General features: G+C 40.4%; 1 protein-coding gene across 4 annotated transcripts in view; it reads left to right on the top strand.

The window, feature by feature from the left end:
* The first annotated feature begins 106 nt into the window (after nucleotides 1-106).
* The window catches only part of pex14 (peroxisomal biogenesis factor 14), a 349841-nt gene continuing 325818 nt past the window's right edge, over nucleotides 107-24129 (top strand). For 2 of the 4 annotated variants that reach the window (XM_063033385.1, XM_063033386.1), the window contains exons 1-2: nucleotides 13711-13838; nucleotides 16568-16672. In XM_063033385.1, the coding sequence (XP_062889455.1) occupies nucleotides 13719-13838; nucleotides 16568-16672 (225 nt within the window). In that variant the 5' untranslated portion in view covers nucleotides 13711-13718. Of the gene's footprint in view, nucleotides 303-13710; nucleotides 13839-16567; nucleotides 16673-24129 lie in introns of those variants that run through there. The other 2 variants (XM_063033388.1, XM_063033387.1) reach the window with 2 other exon arrangements.

A 24129-nucleotide genomic window follows, 5' to 3' on the forward strand; every position in this document is an offset into this window, starting at 1 on the left:
CTCTGGATTTTTAGGATGAAAGGTATTAGAACTACAACTCCCAGAATGCTCGTGTTGCTTATTTCATGTAATTTCCTCTTCTCTGATTAAAAAAATATAGATAAGATAATTTGATAATTATTGCAGGAAATACATTTTTAATTAAGAGAACGTTTGAAGAAAGAAAGAAGTTCTCAAATCGGCCGACGAGATCAGTGATCGATTCGCTGCGCTTTGAGCGGGAAAGCGACAGGTGGTACGACTGCGATCGATTGCTCGAGTCGGTAAAGATGGTCGCCACGGAGCAGGCAGAGCAGCGGCAGGTAGGGGCTGCCGTTTCTATTTGAGCGGGGCACAGGAAATCCACTCCAGCTCCACGTAGCGGCACCTGTTGGAGCCGGTGTACTGCTTCGAGTGTCAGTGGGTTGTGGCACAGCGAGGTCTGGTGGAGCTCTGTTGACCTAGTGGTGGTGGACAGCGGAGGGTGGGAGGAGGAGCGATTGGGAACTCGTTCCTCTCAGCGGGGTCTCCCCCAACCTCCCTCACTCGTTTTCCCTGGGGTATCTTCTCCTCTCTTGCCTTCTCCGGGTTCTCTTACCAACCTTCCCTCTCCCGCTCTCACAGGGGTCCCCACCCCCTTTTTCCCGAGGTGTCCTCCCAACTCTCACCCTTCTCCCTGTGGTGTCCTCCCAACTGTGCCTTGCTCATCATCCCTCAATCTCCCCTCACTCGCTTTCCTCTGGGGTCTTCTAGCTCCCTTGTGTACTTTCCCTGGATGCCCCCCTCCTCACCTTTACCAGACTGTCCTAACACGACTCCCTCTCTCTCTTGCTCCTTCAAAGACTGCATCAACAGTTTAAGAAGTGTATTTGTGCTCGTGATTCTCAGAGGGTGGGGGCACAATTAACGAAACTGCTATTGCAGCACTAGGGATCTGGGTTCAGTCTCTGTGGAATTTGTATGTTCTTCTAGTAATCGGGTGTCTCTCTCCAGTTCTGTTTCCTTCCACGTTCCAAAATCTCCTAAGTTTGTAGGCAAATTGTTTTCAGTATATAGGTGAGTGGTAGAATCTGGTGAAAATATGGGGAGAATTAAAGTTAGATTAATATGATTGGTGTAAATTGATGGTTGTTGTGAACTGAAAGGGCTGCAGGACTTGTTTCTGTGCTTTAACTCAATCTGATTTTATAATTTGTTTTTTTTTGTTATCTTAAACTCTGACTCCTAATTCTTCATTCTGCTGCAAGAAATATTTTGAATTTGAATTGCTTCTCACATTTCTAAGCTTGGGGTGATACGTTGGACGCTGTCCAACCTTTCCCTCTAAGACAGCTGGCCCACTCCAGCAGTTAGTTCAATTAAACTTTTTTTGATTTGTAATAAATATATTAGCATTTTTCCTTATGAAAAAGCCTTTTATAGTGGACAATAAAACAGCCATCGTCTCACTGATATATATTCAAAGAATGACAGACCTACTTTGTGCATTCAGTTTCCTAGCAATAAATTGTAGCATTCCTTTTGTCATCATTATGTGCCATGTTGTATGATATGGGTGATCATATTCTCATGACCAGAATTGTTATTAGCAAATTTTTCTACAGAAATGGTTTGCCATCGTCTTTACAGGGTCCCAGCCTTTATCAATACTCTTCAGAGATTGTCTGCCTGGTGTCAGAGGTCACATAACCAGGACTTGTGATATGCACCAGCTGCTCATATGACCATCCACCATGTGATCCCATGGCTTCACTTGCCCCTGATTGGAGGGCTGGGGAGGTGTTCCACCTTGCCCAAGCATGACCTGCAGGCTAATGGAGGGAAGGAGTGCCTTGCACCTCCTTTGGTAGAGACATATCTCCACCCTGCCACCTCTTTAGCTTATCTAAGTTTTTTGTTCTATGTACGTTAAGCATTTTGTATGGTGTATTAGGACAATTGCTTGCCTTCTCTGAGCTCCAATTGTAACTTCAATTCCACATTCCATTATATCAGCGGCAATCATTATTGAGAGACTACTACCTACTTTATACTTGAAAATATTTAATAACTGCTTTAAGTTTCAAGAGCACGTCTTTCTGAGAAGAAGCTGAACTCAGAGGATATACCTGCTGTTCTGGTCAATATTCATTCATTAACAATTTTTTTTTGTGACTTGCTGTGCATAAGTTATTGGATTTTGTCTTAGCATGATGATTACCATTCATGAAGTGCTTCATTACTTCTGAAAGGGTTTTGGATATCCTGAAAGGGATGTGAAAGGTGTTTTGTACATGCATGTTGATTTTTGCTGAAAATTTGATCCATCGATGTATTTTTGTTTAAGGCTACTGTTATCTTCTGACACTGTCTGGGTGATGATGACAGACTGCTTGACAGAATAAATCTGTTCAAGATCCAAGGTCACTTAATGTCATTTCCAGTACACAAGTGTGAAGGAGAACAAAATTATTATTACTCTGGATCTGATGCAGCACAAAACAAGGGCACAATAAGAAGAGAACAATAAATATAACTATATAAATCAGCTTGTATACATAGGTTAATAGTATGTACATGAAAGTGATACTAGGCCAAGAGTGTCTGTACATAAGGTGGCTCTAACAGGATATGATAAGACAGTGGTGGTGGTTGACCTCCCTGAAGGGGAAACATTAATGTCCTCAGTTTTTTGAAGACAATTTTACTCTTTAATAACACTACTGAATTTTGTTTCACTGTCGGTATTGTTAACTGGTAGGATGCATGTATGACGAATAAAATTAGATGGTATATTCAGGCAGTTTGCTAGGTGCCTGTGACTGGCAACAACTAGTTTCTGATTGGAATTCAAATTTCTTTGAAGAATTAAAATTGTGAAAAAACAAAATAACAGCAAATACTGAGGTTTACGTGCATTGTTTTGGAATAATGTCAATCTTTATGCTGTGGGTTTAAAATTCTTTAATTTTGTGTTCTACCCAGAAATTGTATTTTGTTTATGTTGTGCAATTTTGTACAAGATTTAGAGAGGTACGTGATGCTAAAAACAATAGGCTTAATAACCCTGGTTTAACACTTTTTGAGGAGATAGAGGAGTGCAAGACTCCCTGCCCCTATTCTAAGAACTTTCTACAGGAGCACCATCGAATGACCTCTCTGGCTGCATCATTGTATGGAAGCTCCAAGCCATTGGACTTGAAGCCCCTACAGAGGAAAGTAAGGAGTGCCGAGAGGATCACCGGGGTCTCTCTCCCTCCATTTGTGACATTCACCTGCAGTGTTGTTTACTAAGGGCCTGAAGCATTATTAAGGATTCCTACATCCATCCCATAACCTCTTTGACCCATGGCTATCAGGAAGGAGTTACAGGAACATCAAGACTAGGACTGCCAAAATGAGTAACAGCTTCTGTCCTCAGGCTGTGAGACTAATGAATACCCTGCCACCACCAAGGTTTCATCCCAGGACAGTGAGCTGTTCACTGTATGTCTGTGCTGTGCACTGCACACGCATCTTAAATTATCTTTTATTAACTTGTCTTAATGGTTTGGTTTATGTGTTCTATGTGATATATGTATCATGAATGCACTGTGGTGCAGAAGAACTTTCTTTTTAGTTATATATATATGTACAGTCAGATGACAGTGAACTTGAACTTAATGCGAAGCAGTGAATGAATTAAGTCAGTAAGTTACTCTTGACCATGTTCTCTGCTCATTGTACTTTGTCCCAGAAAATCCTTGGGCTGTGAAACTCTTCTATTTTAAGAAAAGCAGTACTAGCGTAATTCTAGCTCAGTTTCTGAATAAATAATCCCTTTTCAATCAGCATTAATCTTTAGTTTATAATTTATATTGACCCTGCATTTAAAGTTTATTTGCAACTCTTAGTTTAAATACAGGTTTGATTTTAACATTTAAGAGAAATTTGCAGTGGTACATCGATGGGAGGGATATGGAGGGCTATGGTCCAGATGCATTAGTAGTTCGGCACAGACTAAAGGGGCTGAAATGTTCTATGGCTTTATGATTTACGAGCGGTAATAAATAATTTTGTTGCGATTCTCCTCCATAACTGCTTCCATAATTGAAAATTCTGTCAGGAAGCAAGCTATGTTGAGATCTCTCTGTAGTCAATATGGTATCTGCAAGTCCTTGTGGTATCTGCTGTAGCAATGTGGTATATAAAGCATGGCATCCAGATATTCCAGTCCATCATGCAAACCAGCCTCCTCTCCACTGTCTCTGTCTACACTTCCTGCTGCCTTGGGAAAGTAGTTAACCTAATCAAAGATCTCTTGCATCGTATGTATTCTCTATTCCCCCATTGGGCAGACGGTCCAAAAGCGTGAAGCACTAATCACCGGATTAAGTGACCGCCTCTGTTCTGCTGTTATACTGGTGAATGAATCTCTAATACATTAAAGATGAATTTATGATTTTCTCTTCTACCTTGTTGTGGCTTTGGCATTTTATTTGTTTACCAGCTCTGTGCATTTTCTGTAGCTGCAACACTATATTCTGCATTTTGTTTTCCTTTTGCTAACAATATACAGTATTTGGGTATGGAATAATGGTTCATGATAATAGTAAGTCAAACCAATTGAATGTCTTGTGTACTATTGTATAGTGAGTCCATTTGATGTAGTAGCTTGGATGGAATAGGGTATGCAGAAAAGGGTAGACTATGGGCCCCAACTACTCCATGAGTCAAACTACTCCATGAGTCAAAACTAGTGTATAGAGTGACATTGTTACAGCTTGGAGCATCCAGAGTTCAAATTCTAGCCCCATCTGTACATTTTCCTTGTGACTGCTTCGGTTTCCTTCCACAGTCCAAAGACGTACCAGTTAGTAGGTTAATTGGTCATTGTAAATCGTCCTGTGATTAGGCGAGGGTTAATTTGGTGGGTTGCTGAGCAGTGTGGCTCGTTGGACCAGAAGGGCCTGTTCCATGTTGTATCTAGTCTTCACTCATGCCTCTTCATTTTATCTATTGGATTTTGCCCTCTTTTGTGCAAGTATTTATGTATTGACTTGTATGTATAGTTTGTATATTATAAGCTCTGAATTTATTGTCATTTATTATTACTGACCTTTGTTTTAAACTAATGGTCCTTGCTTAGGTCATCTTTGAACACATTATACTTGCTGCTGGCAGTTACACAGTAGTGCATAGAGGTTGCTGGCTTGATCACATGCTCCTTTGAAGCTTAATAGTGCTGTTCAATGGTTGATACATGGGCAGAAGCTTTGCAGCCTATTGACTCCAGGCAGATTTTTTTTTCCAGCTCTTTTTGAGCGCAGCAGTTCATTTTGCTATTTCTACTATCCCTCACTACTACTACTAATTTATTTTTTTGAAAAAAAAAGTCAGCATACATTAAAACTCTGACAATCTGCTATGCAACTATTGAGAAATCCTACCCATCTCAACATTTGGCTCACCAGATATTGACTCCTTTTACCACATCAGGCATCTTTCTTTGAAACTCACCTAGTTCTGTTTCCTATGCTCCTTTTAAGCTTAGCAAGTTCTTTGGAAAATGTATTATTCTACTAGGTAAAATCTTAAAAAAATACTGAGTATGTTAGAATATTAATAGAATAATGTTGAAATTTTTGAAATCTGTTTTCTTGCAGGCAATTATAGGAAAATAACAATATAATAGAATTTATGAAAAGCTATGCATAATCAAAGACTGAAAAATAACCAATGTGCGAAAGAAGACAAATTGTGCATATAAAAAAAATAAGTTGCGTTGATTTTTTGAGTTCTTGATCCACCAATGTGATTCTTTTCCCACCCTGCCCCCATCTACTTTTTATACCCTTCATGGTTTTAAATAATGCCATCAAATTTTCTGGCAACCTCATCAAAGGAGAACAAACCCACTTATTCCACTTTACCTACATTGCTAAGCCTCCTTATGTTGAATCACTTTGATAAATTTCTTTTTATACCGTTTCAAGCTCTTTGTTTTTCCTAAAGATCATGTGCCATGCTATATGATGTGGGCGATCGTGGTCTTTCCGTGACCATGATTGTTCTCGGCAAATTTTTCTACAGTCTCCAGCCATTATCAATATTCTTCAGAGATTGTCAGCCTGGCATTAGTGGTTGCATAACTAGGTCTTGTGATATGCACCAGCTGCTCATAGGACCATCCACCACTGCTCCCATGGCTTCTTGTGACCCCCGATCGGGGGGGGGGCTAAGCAAGCGCTACACTTTGCCCAAGGGTGACTTGCACACTAGCGGAGGGAAGATGTGCTTTACACCTCGTTTGGTAGAGACCATATCTCCACCCCACCACCCAAAGTAATAACATAGGGTGAAAATAAAGATAGGTTCACAGAGAAAAGAATGGCATAAGCTATGATAGCACTAGCTCTTTAAATAAATGAATTACAGAATAGGATTCATTTCTACACTTTAAGATGAAGGAAATGGATGCGAAAAGACAGTCTTCAAAGGATGGAAAAAGCTGTGTGATATTATTTCATTTTTATCTCTAATTAACTTACCCAGCAATGCATGAACCATCATGAATAAGGTGGATTGCTTAGAATATATTAGTAATTTGCAGAAAGTAACATCTTGGTGTACAAGATGCACATTTCTCAGCATTAAGCTTTACCTGACATTTAAGAAATTAATTCCATTGCTCTGTCTAAAGACGCTTTGACCTCTTACCATCCTCCACAGTTGACCAAATCTTTGTTTTTTTCGATATTTGAAAATGTGATCTGTACCCTAAGTTTAAGTTTTTCAGGAAAGGCAGTAATCCTAGTATCGACCCTGGGGACCTGTGCTATACACTTCCCTTCAGTCTGAAAGAAGCACTGTTTCACTCCAATTATCTCTACTAAAACAGTTCATTCTCCCAAAGTGCAGTGTATTTCTAGAATCTCTGCCCTTGGGGGTGGTGGAAGCCTATCAGATAACTCAGCGTGGAGGTAAATATTTTAATGATTGAGAAAGTGGGTGTGATGGGTAATCTACTCAGGAGAGTTGAGGCCAGTATCGGTCACCTATGATCTTATTCAATGATGAGGTAGGTCTGAGTGGCCTGGTGGCCAACTCTTGTTCCAATTTTATTATGTTCTTTTATTACAAGGTCTTTGGCAAGCTCTTATGTAGTGCTTTTTTAAATGCCTTTTGGAAGTTTATGTATCAGTTGCATTTCCCTTAATCCTCAGTGTTACTCTACCAAAAATCTCTGGAATTTCAGTATGATTTTGCCTTTAATAAACAATCGCTGGCTTTTTAAAATCCAGGGTTTCCCTATGTTTTTTAAGCCATGGGCCCCTACCGTTAACCGAGGGGTCCGTGGACCCTAGGTTGGGTACCCCTGATCTAATCCATCTACGAACGTTCAAGTTACCGCCAAATCTGTCCCAGATTGTTAACCTGTCACCAGTGAATGACCGGTCTAGAGTTTATGACTGTATCTCTGCAACCTTTTACTTCTGAACTAAGATGCTATATTAATAATTTTCCAATTGAGCCAAATCAGAATTGGGTTTATTATCACTGACATCATGAAATTTGTTTTATGGCAACAGTAGAGTGCAACATTTCTATGGAGGGAAGTGAACAGTTTGGGCTGCGACTCTTCCTTTTGTTTCCCTCATTTCTGTGACCCTTTCACTTTTTCTTTACCATTTCCTGTCCTTGCAACCTGCCCATCATACTGTGGTTCTCTACCTCCTTCCCCTTATTCCATAGCCTACTGACCTCTCCTGTCAGATACGTCCTTCAGCATTTTGCCTCTTCCATGAATCACTTAGCTTCTTGCATCGTTCCCTTTAAGCCCCCCTCTCACCCACTTACCTTCCCTCACCCCCCCCACTCGGACTCGCCCGTTACCTGCTAGCTTGTGCTCCTCCCACACTCCTACTTCTGCCTTCTTCTTTTCTGGTCCTGATGCTTCTCAGCCTAAAACATTGGTTCATTTCCCTCCATAGATACTGTCTGAATTTCTGTGGCATTTATCCAGTATTTTGTGTGTATTGTAGAAATTTACAAGAATCTTTGTTACCTTACCAAATCTCCAAGTTTCTATCGAAGTAGCACCACTGGTATGCCTTCTTCACGATTCCATCAATATGTTAAACCTAATATAGACCCTCTGAGATGTTGATGCCCAGGAACTTGAAGCTGCTTGCCCTCTCCTACCACTGACCACTTGATGAGGACTGATGTGTGTTCTCCTGATGTCCAGTATCAATTCCTTTTGTCTTGGTGATTTTGAGTGTGAGGTTGTTGTTGAAACACCATTCAGTCAACCGGTCTGTCTCACTCTTGTATGCCTCCTCACCATCTGAGATTTTGCCAACGGTAGTGGTGTCAATACGGATCTGTAGATGCCATATGAGCTGAGTGATGACTGTTGAAAGAGTAGAGAAGTGGGCTAAGTGTGCATTCTTGAGGTGCACCTGTGTTAATTGTCATTGAGGAGGAGGTGTTGTTACTGATTTGCACTGACATTTGCAGAGGGAGTTATAGAGGCCCAGCTTGTTGATTAGTACAAGGCAGTCACTTAATGGCTGGCATACCCAGAGTGGGCTGAAGGTTTTATTCCTGTGCTGCATAATTCTGAACCTAATACCTGTCTTGCAGCAACACACACAAAATATTGGAGGAATTTAGCGGGCCAGGCAGCATCTATGAAAAAGTTTAGTTGACGTTTTGGGCCGCGGCCCTTCAGCAGGGCTTTGAATCTCGAGAGCAGGGGTTTCCAACATTTTTTTACCATGGACCAATACCATTAAGTAAGGAGTCTGTGGACCCCAGGTTGGAAACCTCTGTTCTAGATACTTGGAAGATTCTGGGCAAAGCTTCAGTAGATTTCTTATTTCTTTCCCTCAGCAAGACAGTGCAGCTTAGCTATTCTAGTACTTCTATCAATACTTAGCCCATCCAAGATCTTAGCTCCAGCTTCCTTTGCCAAGACTCTTGCACCATCTTCCTTGCTGCTGACATTCTTGCCAGAGGGACCTCTTGGAGCTCTGAATTGCCGAACCTGGCAGAGAACTCTGTGGAGGAGCTAGAAGTCAGGAGTCTTAAACTTGCACTGTGTGCTCGAAGGCCATTGACATGTTCGGGTGATGAAGGACGTCTGTGGATGTCAGGCTGTCCCAGGTCGAAGGGTCCTGGGATCTGATGTCTGTGCGAGCAGGAGGCACGAGGGCCAATGAGATGGCAGGCCAGGAGAAAAGGAGGGGCTTGTTTTGCTGTTGTTTTGTTTTGCCGAGCATTGTGGTCATGCTATGTTGGCGCTGGAATGTGTGGCGAACCTTGCAAGCTGCTCAGGTTGTGTTGGTTAATGCAAATGGAACATTTCACTGTATGTTTCAATGTACTTGTGATAAATAAATGCATCTGAACTGGTAGGAGATTGCAGAAGGACTGCATAATGCTTTGGGCTGTGTGTATATTTAAGTACTGGGGACACTTGGGTGGGTCAATCCGGCGGGAATTGGTGTGCTGCTTTATTTGATGGAGACCAGAGGTGTATAAAGCACATCACATGTACATCAAGTACCTTCCTTTAGATTTGTCAGTTTTTCATTTTCAGTACCATCCCTGTAGAGATGCAGCCCAAAGATATTTGCTTTTTTAAAATAACCTCCATTTCTCTCAGTGATTTCAACATGTATATCCCTAGATTAATTTGCTCATGTACTCCATTTTAATTTCTATTTGAACTCTTACTTTCCTATCAATTTATGCCACAGAACTTTGAATATCCATTTTGAAATATTTACTTGTGTAATGGTGTTCCCTAGAAATTTATCACAGATTGATTTTTCAGCTAAAATAGCTTTGATTTGGAAGCTAAAGCTAAAATAGCTGTGACATCGCATCCCTTTTACACTGCACTCTGAATTATATTTTTTTGAACTTATTTATGGTAGAATTTTGGTTCATGCTCAGTGATGTGTTTTGTGGGTTGACTGTGGTCCGGAGGAATGCTGTTTTGTTTGGTTGTGTACATGTACAGTCAGGTGACAGTAAACTTGAACTTGGCGTGAGTTTTTATAGAAAACCTTTGGACCAGATGTTAAGGATTGAAGTTGTCAGTGGTTTTTGTAGTTCTGTTGCACACAGCACTGTATGAAATCGTGATTTCACAAATTTGAAAAGTAATCCAATTGGACTGCTTAAATGACTGAGGTCCAGACTGAGCAATGAACTAGTGCTGAGGGTTTTATTACAGTTAGAATTTAATGGAAGCTATCAGATCAAATCTTTGCTTTCTTGACCTGGTACTTGAGCCTATGACTGCTTAATACGCCTTACTAATATAATGCTCATTTCTCCCACTTCTCTCCCCAGCCCCTCCACCCATCCCGAGATACATGTATGGATAAGGAAAGAGAACGTGGAAATGCTTTATGAATATGTGTATATAAGCCATCTTGTGTATATATATTTGTTCTGTTTTTTTATTATTGTGTTTTTATTTTTTTTTGTGCTGCATTGGATCCGGAGTAGCAATTATTTTGTTCTTCACACTTGTGTGCTGGAAAAGACATTAAACAATCTTGAATTTTTTTTTCATTTGGATACAATGCATCTGTGTTTTAACCATTATAAATTTAACAAAGGCTGCAAAATATTTTATTCCACATCACACATTGATGTTAGAACTTTCAGGTATGTCCATATTATCATGCTATGGTGTTACCTGTGTGGTCACAGAGCTGTCTTGTGGAGTGCTGGGTGCTTGTGTTCTTGCTGAATGGCATATGGGCATCTTGAATTTCTGGTTTTCTTTTGATTTGAAGAGTAGTGATTTGCCTACCAATGAGGTAAAATATATATTTTTAAGAAAAACCCTTTGGAAATTGTACGGAGCAGCTAAGAGGGATTGCACGGCAAAACAAATTTCTAGGTACATTTTATTATTGAAGTGTGTGTGTTTATATATGTCACCACTTACAACCCTGAGGTTCTTTTCCTGTGGCCATACTCAGCAAATCTATAGAATAGCAACTATAACAGGATCAATGAAAGATCAACTAGAGTGCAGAAGACAATAAACCATGCAAATGCAAATATAAATAAATAGCAATTAATAAGAAGAACATGAGATAATGAGATCGAATCCTTAAAGTAGGACCATTGGTTGTGGGACCATTTCAATGGATGAGTAAGTGAGTGTAGTTATCCCTTTTTGTTCAAAAGACTGGTTGAGGGGTAGTAACTTCTGTTTTTAGAACCTGGTGGTGAGTCCTGAGGCTCTTGTGCCTTCTACCTGCTGCAGCAGCGAGGGGAAAAGAGCATGGCCTTGGGTGGTGAGGATCTCTGGTGTTGCTTTCCTATGACAGCGTTTCATGTAGGCATGCTGGATGGTTAGGAGGGCTTTACCTGTGTTGCGCTGGGCTGAATCCAGTACCTTTTGTAGGATTTTCTGTTCAAAGGCATTGGTGTTTCTATAGCAGTCTGTGATGCAGCTAGTCAATACACTCTGCACTACACGTCTTTTGAAATTTGTCAAAGCCATGCCAAATCTCTGCAGACTCCTAAGGAAGTGGCGATGTCGCCGTGCTTTCTTCACAATTGCACCTATGTACTGGGTCCGGGACAGATCCTCTGAAATGGTAACACTGGAAAATTTAAAGTTGCTAACCAATGTTCCCTCTGATTTTTAGTACTCAGTGTGCGCAAAAATATTGTTATGCAAATTTTTTTCCAGTGACAAAAGTATGTGCTCACTGAATGCACACGTGGCACAGTTTAAGGAGGTTTACAAAGTATTTGACATAAAACTGCACAGAATAACAACAAAATAACATGCATATTTAAGTCACTCAGTTATTTTTTTCTCTCTCCTGTCTTTGGCATTTACCCATTCTTTGTAAATTCTATTTAGACTAATAGAACTTCCATCCAATTGATAGCTTTGGATTCTCATTAACAAATCCAAATGACATTCACCTAAAAGGTTTCTCAGCTTGTTTTTGAGTTGATTCATTAGGCTAAAACCTCGGTCACAGTCCGCACTAGATGCAAGAAAGGTTCCCCCAATGTCCATCAACTGTGCAAGGTCGCAAAACTGTTCATTTTGAAGTACAAATGCCATCATTTGAGCAAAGTTTGAAATCGGTTTGGATTTAAATTTTTTGCACAGAAAATTTGAAATCATTAAACTGTCTAACCATTACAATGTTTTCAGCTAGAAAATCATGATATTTTAGACATAAAGCATTAACTTGTTCATCGCCAAATATGAAGTCACAATCTGTAATTGCGGAGAAATCAAAAGCGCACCATTCTTGTACCTCAACTTTGATCTCCTCTGGGTTTGATGGTTTTCACTCTCGCTCATCTGCACTCAACTGTAACATGCGTAGCACTCCTGTAACGGGTAATGACGAGTTCTGTTGCCTGAGATTTTGTACACCATCCAAATGCGATTTACTTGCCAAATGGTGCTTCAAAAAGTCAAGTTTCCAAATATCATCCCACTTCTTTCCACTAGCAAATTCTCTAGCAACTTTTGCATCACGAGCTGAATGTTCATGACCTCATGAGCTTTTGGTGTAGCGGTTTCTACTATTTTGTTAAGCCATTCAACTTTAAATTTGCAATTCTTTTGCGCTTCACGTCCTTCACTTCTTTTGAATTCGACATAGTGAATCAATATTTTTTTCCAATAAAAACTTAGTAAGCTATCTACAGGATTTGAAACAGATCTTTGTAAACTTTACGATATGAATACTGTCTGCCAAGCATGGCTGCCGCCGTGATGCAGCTGTACAAACCGCAATAGGATAGGTGAGGTGACATAAATTAGTGACATGCATTGTGGTATTTGAAAATCCGACTAACTAGTTAACGGAAACAGTTAGCTAAAAGATTATTTTCAATAAATATAATTATTAATTACTACATTATTTTGGGTAACTAACCTTTTGTGCGCACATTAATTTCCTTTGTACGCTGGTTGAAAAACGTGTGTGTGTGTGTACGTGTGTGTGTGTGTGTGTGTGTACACCTTAGAGGGAACTATGTTCCTAACCCTTTCCAGCTCTGATCCTTCGACGAGGACTGGGTCATGGGCCTTTGCTTTCCCTCTCCTGAAGCCTACAGTCAGTTCCTTGGTCTTGCTGACATTGAGTGAGGGGTTGTTGTTACTACACCACTCAGCCACATTTTCAATCTCCCTCCTGTATGCTGATTCATCACTACCTTTGAATCGGCTCACAACAGTGGTGTCATCAGCAAACTTGAATATGGTGTTGGAGCTGTGTTTAGCCACACAGTTGGATTAACTGTTTCTAGGACTGGTTTCATAGGTCTTTTCTAGTCGGACAGTGACTTTGAATTTTTCAGGGAGGTTGAGAGACATGTAGGTTAGTTACAGAATAGAAGCCTTTGCGGTGCTTATTTATGAACCTAGTTTAGAAGCAAAATCTTCAGACTGGAAGGAAGCTCGGGAAGGACCTTGCTATTTCAAAGCAACACAAAGTGCTGAAGGAACTCAGCAGGTCAGGCAGCATCTATAGGAAAAGAGTAAACAGTTGACATTTCGGGCTGAGACCCATCATCAGGACTGGGAAGGAAGGAGGAAGAAGCCCAAGGAAAAGGGAAGAGGAGAACATAAATTCTCTATATCGTATAATTCCCAGGTTTTATGTTGCCTTGTGCAAGTTTTCTAACTAAATGTGGGAGTGAATGTAAATATTTACTTTTTTTCAGCCTTCTGATAACCAGCAGGGATTAGAGAATGGGAAGTCAGGATCATGAACCCTGATGGAATTTTATTCTTATCAGTCTTCAGGCAGCAAAGTCCGAATGTGCTGCATCCATTGAGACTCCGAGGAGATATCAAACATCCAGTGAGTGAGCCTCGACTGCTCGTGGTCAGTATTAATTAATTACCCATGTGGTAATAAACACGGGCTCCATGATAGTGTAGCAGTTACATCTCAGGGCTTTCTCGAGTTCGGAGTTCAATTCTGTTGCCGTCTGTAAGGAGTTTGTATGTTCTGTCCATGAACTGCATGTGATCGCTCCCACTGTCCAAAGATGTACTGGTTAGTAGGTTAATTGGTTATTGTAAGTTGTCCTGTGATTAGGTGAGTGTTAATTAGGTTGGTTGCTCTGTGATGCAGCTTGATGGGCTGGAAGTGCTTGTTCCGCACTGCATCTGAAATAAAAAGTTGAATATCATTAGCTATTCAAACGAATGTGTTCTTCTAAGATGATGGTAAAATTGCCGAATGTATTTTAAATTCATCTTGGTTATCATGAAAAAGCAGAGGGACACGTACAAAATCCTAGAGGAACTCAGCAGGTCAGGTGGCATCTGTGGTTGACGTTTCAGGCTGAGACCCTTCATCAGGCCTGGAGAGCGTGGGGGAAGAAGCCAGAATATGAAGCTGGGGATGGGAAGAGATGCAAGCTGGCAGGTGATAGGTGAGATCATGTGAGGGGTAAGGTACCGTACTGTGGAAAAAGTCTTGGGCACATATTGCTCAGGTGCCTAATGATTTTGCACAGTACTGTATTTGTCAACATGGGGTGGAGAGCAAGTTTGTAAATCTGGGAGGAACAAAGGATCCCGGGAATAGTGAGGGTGGAACACTGCAAGAGGGGTGTGGGACAGGTGCAGAGGAGGAATGCTGAGGCAGGGGTTGGTGCAGGAGCAGACACACCCAGCCCTGAGACACCAAGCAAGGTCATTTGATTCCAAACAATTGGTTTATTAATCATTACAGAATGTGCTTCCTGCTCTTTCCCCTGTCCCAGCCCCTTTCCCACTCTCAGTTCACAATAGAGATCCATTTCAGAATCAGGTTTATCATTACTCACATGTATCATCATTTCTTTTTAATGCAGCAGTTCAGTGCAATATGTAAATTTACTTCAGTAATGTGCAAAAGTCTTAGGCACCATAGCTATATACAAATGCAAGAAAAAATTTGTGAACTCTTTGCAATTACCTGGTTTTCTGCATTAATTGCTCATTAAATGTGGTATGATCTTCATCTAAGCACAGTAATAGACAAACACAATCTGCCTAAAGTAATAACACGCAAACAATTGTACTTCTTGACAATATTGAGTGCATCATCTAAACAACCAGTCTAGTTTCGAAAAAAGTATGGGGTAATGTCTTCTACAAAAGCTGTTTGGAGTCGATCAATGAGATAAGATTGGAGGTTTGGGTTGTAGAGGTGTCCTGCCCTCTATATATTTAAAAAAAAAAGGTCACACAAAGTCAGGTTACTGACAGAACCTGCTCTTAAGAAAGATCTGTTTATGTGCACCATGCCTCGATCAAAACAACTTTCAGAGGACCTTAGAAGAAGAATTGTAGAGATGCATCAAGTTGGAAAAGGCTACAAAAGCATTTCTAAAGACTTGAGTGTTCATCAGTCCACAGTAAAAGAAATTGTCTACGAAGAGAGGAAATTCAGTGCTGTTGCAATTTTCCCTAGGAGTGGGTATCTTGCAAAGATCGCACCAAGAGCACAACCTGTAATGCTGAAGGTGATGAGAAAGAACCCAAGGGTACAGCAAAAGACCTGCAGAAATATCGAGAACTTGCTCGAGTATCTGTTCATGCATCCACTAAAAGAAAACCACTGAACAAGAATGGTGTTGATGGAAGGATGCCATGGAGGAAACTACTGCTCTCCAAAAAAAAAATTTCTGCAAGTCTCAAGTTTGCAAAAGACCAGCTGGATGTTCCACAACACTTCCGGGACAATGTTCTGTGGACAGATGAGACAAAAGTTGAACTTGGCAGAAATACACATTGCTATGTTTGGAGGGAAAAGGGCACTGCACAACAATACCAAAACCTCATCCAATTGTGAAATGTGGTGGAAGGAGCATCATCGTTTGGGACTGCTTTGCTACTTCAGGGCCTGGGCAGCTTGCAGTCGTTGAGGGAACAATGAATTTAAAATTGTATCAGAGTATTTTACAAGGAAATGTCCATCACCTGAAGCTTAATTCAAGTTGGATGATGCAACAAGACAATGATCCAAAACAGAAGAGTAGATCAACAACAGAATGGCATAAACAGAAGAAAAATTGTGTTTTGGAAAAGCCATGTCAGAATCCAGACTTGAACCCAATTGAGATGCTGTGGCATGACCTGAAGAGGGTTGTTCACGCAAGATATCCCAGAAATATTGATGAATTGAAACAGTTTTGTTTGGAGAAATGGTAGAAAATTCCTGTTTGCCATTGTGTAAGTCTGATCAGTAGCTACAGATAATGTCTGGTGGAGGTTATTGGTGCTGAATAATGTTCTCCAAGTTATTTAATATAAAGGTTCATATATTTTTTTTCTAGTCTGGACTGTGAATGATTAAACAACGTGTTCAATAAAGACATGAAAAGTACAATTGTTTGTGTTGTATTATTTAAGGCATATTACATTTGTCTCTTATTGTGACTTAGATGAAGATCAGACCATATTTTATGAGTAATTAATGCAGAAAACCAGATTTTTGCAAATTGTTCACAAACATTTTCTTGCAGCTGTCTGTGTGTAAGGCTTTTGCACAGTACTGAATGTGGAAGTATTGATGAAGGGCCTTGGTGTGAAATTTTGACTATTTGCTTTTTTCCATAGATGCTGCCTGGCCTACTAAGTTCCTCCAACATGTTGTGTGTTGCTTGGATTTCCAGCATCTGCAGATTTAATCTTGTTTGCTATTTAGCTCAATGGCTGCTTCAGGTAATGGTGGGTTGAAGAGCCTTCTCCTGTGCCTTACTTTCTAATACTCCACTGAAGAAACCATCAATGTGAAATGTTGTGGAATTAATGTATTACTCAGTTATACATTCGAGGCTATTGTAATTTGTGCCAAATTATTTTAATCTTGTGACTTTGTTTTGTAACTATTTTAGAAGTTTCAGAGCCATGCCAGGAAACTGCAGACAAATTAGATTATCCTGACTTGCAATTCAGAACTTTGAAACAGTTTTCTGACCTGGAGGATTTGGCAATAATTCATAGCAGTAGGATCATATTTAACTAACCTGGAATGACAGAGGTCTAAAGCTTTTAAAGTTGGATATTATACCATAAGACAGGCAGAATTATACCATTCAGTGCATCATGTCTGCTCTGCCATTTCATCTTGATTATCCCTATCAATACCATTTTCCTGCTTTCTCCCTGTAACCTTTGACGTTACTAATCAAGAACCTATCAACTTCTGCTTTAAATATAAATTCAAAATTCAGGATTGTTTAATGTAATTCCCAGTACACGAGTGTAAATGAGAATGAAACAATTGTTAATCTAGATTAAATGAAACATTAAAAAGAACACAATAATTAAAAAAAAAACACATGTAAGTACTTAAGATAGCTTATATACATGCTATGTCATTAAAGTGACACTAGGCACAGGAGTGTCTGTACATAAGGTGATTCTGACTGGAAATGATAAAGTAGTGGTGGGGGGAAGTGGTTGGCTGGTTTAGTGGGTGGAGGTGTTATCAGCCTTGCTGCTTGGTGAAAGTAATTGTTTTTCGGTCTGATGGTCCTGGTGTGGCTGCTGCGTAGCCTCCTCCCTGATGGGAGTGGGACAGACAGCCCATGAGCAGGGTGGATGGGATCCTTCATGTTGTTATTGGCTCTTTTCCGGCACGTTTCTGTGTATATAGATCCTTGATGATGGGTAGGCTGGTGCTAGTAATATATTGGGCAGCTTTTGACTACCAGTTGTAGACCCTTACTGTCTGCTGCAGTGCAGTTTACATACTGTGCAGTTTTGCTCTCCCCTGTGCATCTGCAGATGGGTGTGGGTGTAGACGTGCATAGTCCAACTCTCTTCAACCTCCTCAAAAAGTAGAGGCGTAGTGAGCTTTCCTGATGATGTAGGACGTGTTCTTGGAACATGAGAGATGGTGTGAGATGTGTGCTTTCTGCTGTTGTGTCCCCTATGTAACGAGGCGTGTGAATGGAAACAACAGGAATTCTGCAGATGCTGGAAGTTCAAGCAACACACATCAAAGTTGCTGGTGAACGCAGCAGGCCAGGCAGCATCTCTAGGAAGAGGTACAGTCGACGTTTCGGGCCGAGACCCTTTGTCAGGATGAAGTCTACCCCTTCCCTCCCACTTCTTTCTTTCATCCTTGACCCTATCCTACAGCCTCTTAAATGTCCTTGTAATAGGTTGAAGAATAGGTAACTATGTGCTGCTGGGTTTGAAATTGATTTAAAAGCAAGTAGTAAGATTCTCAGATTAGAGGGAACGTACAACAGGAGTCCTTGCTATTTCATGTTTAATTTTTTAAATTGAATCTACTAGGAAAATTACCAATTTTTCACACTGTGGTTGAGGTACAAATAATTAATTTTAGAAGAATTTTAATATTTTGGCTTATTGGTGGAGAAAGCAGGAACAGCAATTTAATGTGTGTGTTAATGAAATAATTAGTGCAGGTGAAAAATCTTAAGGGAGAGTGAATCAAATGGAACAATAGCACATCTTGGCAGAGATTCTTGGTGTTACAATAGATCACTGTGAAATCATATTCAGCTCTGTAATTAGCTGCAATTTATTTAGAAATAAGTCAGTAGGTCACTGGACTGGATTAGTAGGGGGACAGTTGATGTGCAAGAGTTTTATTGCTGTGTAACACTGTTCTCTGCATACTGTGCAGTTTTTACCACTAATCACAGGAAAGATATTGTATATTGTTCTGCTGATGCAGATCTCGCTGGTCTTTTTAAATTCTCCATTTGCTTGTCTGATATAAACTTTTAAAAAAATCTTCTAATTTTCACTACCTCATGGCTTGTATTTCTGCATTGTTTTAGTTTGCCTGACTTCATTTTGCCTTGTGGTTCACAATCTTTCCCGCTACAAGTTTTGGCTGAGGACTTCCATTAATTGCTTTTGAATAAAAGTTGTTTAATGCAAATCAGATTTTAGCGGAGGTCGGAATATTGATTTGTTGGGAACCACATAATCCTCCCCCAGCCAGCATTTAATGCTTCTTCCTATTGGCCAGTTCATTACTTGTTTTTAATTTGTTCCTTGGTGTCTTGCCACTGTGGAGCTTTTCATCTAGAACTTGGTCAATGCTTTTAATGGAGAGTTGCTTCATTACATCAGAGTTTATTTCTGCTATATTATTGATAAAATATCCTCAAAGATAGTTCAATCTTCTTCCTCTGGAGTCTTATTATTTGAAAGATGTGCTTCTGGTCGCACAAACCACATTTACAGCTCATGAAATACTTTTGAAATATAGAGGGGGAAAACTGTCAGAGGAATTCAGCAGGTCAGGCAGCATCTGTGGAGGTAGATTTTTTTTTAGAACCAAAAACTTTATTCATAAAAATATTAACAAGAATAAACTGTGCAATGCCTTTTCTCTTCTTGCTGCATGCTTTGTTCATGCTCTCTTCTTGCTGCGGCCATCGGGAAGGAGGCACAGGAGCCTTGGGTTCAACACCACCATGTTCAGAAAGAGTTATTACCCTTCAGCCATCAGGCTCCTGAATCAACATGGATAACTTCACTCACCTCAACACTGAATTGATTCCATAACCTATGGATTCACTCTCAAGGACTCTGCGACTCATGTTCTCAGTATTATATCATTTACTTATTATTATTATTTTTGTATTTGTACAGTTTGTCTTTGCACATTAGTTGTTCGTCAGTCTTTGTGTGTAGTTTTCTATTGATTTTTATTATACTTCTGTGAATGCCTGCAAGAAAATCTCAAGATAGTATATGGACCTATATGTACTTTGTTAATACATTTACTTTGTCTACAAATGCAAGAATGAATTTCAATGTGTTTAATGTTAAGTTACTTTGTTCAAAACTACTAGCACCATTAATACTCATGGCATCCTGGGGTGGAACACTAATTCTGCTCCTATGTCTTATGGTCTTATACTCAGTATGCAAGGCTTTCTCAGCCATCCTGGCCCCTTCCCCGACGAGTAATGAAAGAACACTATACGGTGGTCCTTTGGTGTGTCCCAACCAAACCCTTGTGGTAGCTACACTGAATTTTATTGCATCCTTCAGTCTGTACTCCTGCAGTCTGAAGTGTGCCACTTGGCAGCATTCCCCCACCGACATCTCGGTGTGTTAGCACAGTGGTCCCTGACCACTGGGCTGCAAAGCATGTGCTACAGGGCTGTGAGGGAACAATATGATTTGGTGATATGAAATGATATGAGTCAGCTGCACTTTTCCTCATTCCCTGTCATGCACTGTTGAACTTGAACAATCCCCCCCACCGTCGGCTGGTCCGCGGTGCAAAAAAGGTTGGTGACTCCTGTGACCCCTGTGTTCCTGTGTTAGCAGGCCAAAGGGCATCTTTCACTGAATTGATGATCTTCCGTGTATCCCTGGGAACATCTCATAGATCAGGGAGTATGGGCAGTTGATGTTTTGGGTCAAGACCTTTTCATGTGGATTGAAAGAGACGAGATGGTTAGTGTAAAGGGCTGAGGGAAAAGTGGGGAGCAAGATGTGGCTACTGATCATTAGAACATTAGGAAGTTTTTGACAAGAACAGGCCATTCTGCCGAACAAAGCTTGCTAAATTCCTATTCACGTATGTTGAAATAACTATGGAGTTTAGATTTGAAAGTCTCTAAGGTACTACTCCCAACTCTGCAACTCGGTAGTTTGTTCCATGTGTCCCCAACTCGCTGTGAAAGAAATGCTTCCTGATGTTAGTCTGAAATCTCCCATTAACCAGTCTCCACCTATGGCCCCGCGTCCTTGATAATGGGTTAACTTTGAAATAGCAGCTGGCATTCCCTTTACTTCTACCCTTAATGATTTTGAACACTTCTATTATCTCTCCCCTCATTTTATGCCTACTTAGGCTAAAAAGATTTAATTCTTTCAATCTTTCTTCATAGCTCATACCCTGCAGACCTGGAATGAGTTTCGTTGCCCTTCTCTGGACTCTTTCCAGTACCTTCACATGCCTCACACAATATGGAGACCAAAATTAAAATGGTGAAATGGGGGGGGGGGGGGGAGAAATAGGTCGTTGGCGGCAGGAAGAGTGGAAATAGCAACAGAGATTGGGAGATGATAGTTAGCAACAGCAAATAGTTACAGATGATTGAACTTGAGAGGAAAGCGAGACAGTGTGGGCAGGTGGGAAGGAGAATTGAGTGGGAGGAGGGGAAAGAAACAGAACAACTGGGGCAAGGGGTTGGGCTAGGTATAGGAGGATCTGGGTGGCTAGATTCCTGAATCTGCAGTCTCCTATTCCTCCTTTAGAAATACAGTTGCAGTTGTATATTTGTATATGCAAACATCAATTTGAGCATATTCCCACAAACTGTAATGTGAAAAGGGCCTGCTCAATTGTGTGGGAAACTTGATAGAACATTGGAGAATGGGTTCTTACACTCTTCTAAATAACTCCATGGGATGATTTGTGATCAGGCAGTATGTCATAGCTTAACATAGAAAAGACATTCTGGAGAGCTTGTCTACTGGGGCAACATAGATAGAACTTGGGATTTTTTTTTACCATAGGCTTCCCAATAGTTAATGAGTGAGGGAGAAACAGGTATGTGGCTAAAGCTGTAACAACATGACATTGTTGCAAGTGACTTTAATTTTCTCAGTTTTGACTGGGACTCGGTGCCAGAGGCTTAGATGGGGCAGAATTTACTAGGTGCATCCAGGAGATTTTCTCAATAGAGTATGTAGATTGACAAAGTATTGGGCAGTAGGCACCTGCAACACCAGGTTCAGGAACTGTTATTACCCTACAGCCATCAGGCTCCTGAACTAGTTTGGATAACTTCACTTACCTCAATGCTGAATTGGCTCCACAACCTATAGACTCCCTTTCAAGGACATGCATGTTCTCAGTATTATATACAGTATTTACTCTTATTGGCATAATTTGTCGTCTTTTGAACATTGGTTGTTTGTTGTCTTTGTTTATATTTTTTCATAAATTCCATTGTATTTTTTCTTGTAAATGCCTGCAAGAAAATGAATTTCAAGGTAGTATATGGTGATATATGTAATTCTGATAATAAATTTACTTTGACTAGACGGTCCAACAAAGAAAGGGATGACACCAGTCGTATTGGGAAATTCACCTTGCCATTGGTAACCATTGCAGTGCACAATCTTTTGGCTTGGAAGGCAGTGTTGGGTGCTTTTCTTTTAGCTTTGCTTGGAATTGAATGGAAGGAAGACTTTCAGCCAATCAGATGCATACTAGATTTAAGCAACAGTAGTCCAGCTAGCCCACTATTCTACCTTCTCTCCATAGCCCTACACATTCTTCCCTTTCAGGTAGTTATTCTGCTCCATTTTAACTGTGACAATTTGCCTTCACTGCTATCTGCATAATTTTTTCCTCCTGCTGTTTTGATAATCACCTTCTTTCTACACTCCCTACTTCTGATCCCTCTGCCAATGAAAAAACATCTAGAGTTGCAAGAAAAGGTTTGTGAATCTTTTGCAATTACCTGGTTTTCTGCATTAATTACTCATAAAATGTGGTCTGATCTTCATGTAAATCACAATTATAGACAAATAAGATCTGCCTAAACTAATAACACACAAACAAGTGTACTTCTCATCAATGCTGAGTACACCATTTAAACAGTCACAGTCTAGGTTCAAAAAAGTATGTGAACCTCTGGGGTAATGTCGTCTACAAAAGCTATTTGGAGTCAGGTGTTCCAATTAATGAGATTGGAGGTGTGCGTTGTAGAGGTGTCCTGTCCTATTTTTTTTAAAGAAAGATACACAGTCAGGTTACTGACAGAGCCTGGTCTTCTCAAGAAAGACCTGTTCATGTGCACCATGTCTTGATCAAAACAACATTATAGGACCTTAGAGGAAGAATTGTAGAGATGCATGAAGCTGGAAAAAGCTACAAAAACATTTCTAAAGACCTGAGTGTTCATCTGTCCACAGTGAGAGAAATTGTCTCCAAATGGAGAAAACTCAGTACTGTTGCTACTCTCCCTAGGAGTGTGTCCTGCAAAGATCACACCAAGAGCACTACGTGCAATGTTGAAGGAGGTGGAAAAGAACCCAAGAGAAAAGGCAAAAGACCTGCAGAAATCTCTGGAACTTGCTGAAGAATCTGTTCATGTGTCCACTATAAGGAAAACACTGAATAGTGTTGGTGTTCATGGAAGGACACCACGGAGGAAACCACTGCTCTCCCCCAAAAAAAAAACATTACTGCACCTCTCAAGTTTGCAAAAGACCATCTGGATGTGCTACAACACTTCTGGGCCAATGTGGACAGATGAGTCAAAAGTTGAACTTTTTGGCAGAAATGCACACTGCTATGTTTGGAGGAAAAAGGGCAATGCACACCAACACCAAAACCTCATAACTGTGAAGCATGATGGAAGGATCATGCTTTGGGGCTACTTTGCTGTCTCAGGGCCTGGACAGCTTGCAATAGTTGAGGGAACAATGAATTCAAAATTGTATCAGGACATTTTACAGGAAAATGTCAGGGTAGCGGTCAGTCACCTGAAGCTAAATAGAAGTTGAATGATGCTGTAAACGCAACTTTGCTGGATTAAATAACGACAGCACAAAAAGATCGTTACTTATCTTTTCACCCGTTTATTTCTTGAGCTCAGCCGGCGAGTGAACTTAGACCTGACATCAGGGAGAGACCCTTTCTCATCTCCCCGGCGGTTCTACAAGTTCACTGCCCGATGTCAGAATTGTCAGAAGTTATAAGGCCACCGATACAAAAGAACAATCAGTTTAATAACCATTCTGCCCAAGTCAATGGACTATTGATACAGAGAACAATCAGTTTGATAACTATTCCGCCCAAGTCAATGGACTATCAATACAAAAGTACAATCAATTTGCTGGACACTCCAGCCATCTTAATTAAAGAAAAGAATGTCCTACCTGGTTTGCTGGAGCCACAACTTAATGACAAAGATAAGAACATCCGTCAAATTTATGCTTTAATTGAGAAAGGAATGTTCTGTCTAATTTCCATCAGGTACTGCTTTTTGTCAAAATCAAAAGGTGTGAAGAGCCCAGAGACATTTATGTAGATCTGGGCAAACTTTAATCATCTTACTCCAAAGAAGGCAGCTGTGAGACATTATTCAAACACACTGCAGTCACAGACATAGTCAGTACTTAATTCATTCTTTACAGGAATCTGAGAATCCCCCATT

The sequence above is a fragment of the Mobula hypostoma genome, chromosome 25 (assembly GCF_963921235.1).
Source record: "Mobula hypostoma chromosome 25, sMobHyp1.1, whole genome shotgun sequence".
Taxonomy (NCBI): domain Eukaryota; kingdom Metazoa; phylum Chordata; class Chondrichthyes; order Myliobatiformes; family Myliobatidae; genus Mobula; species Mobula hypostoma.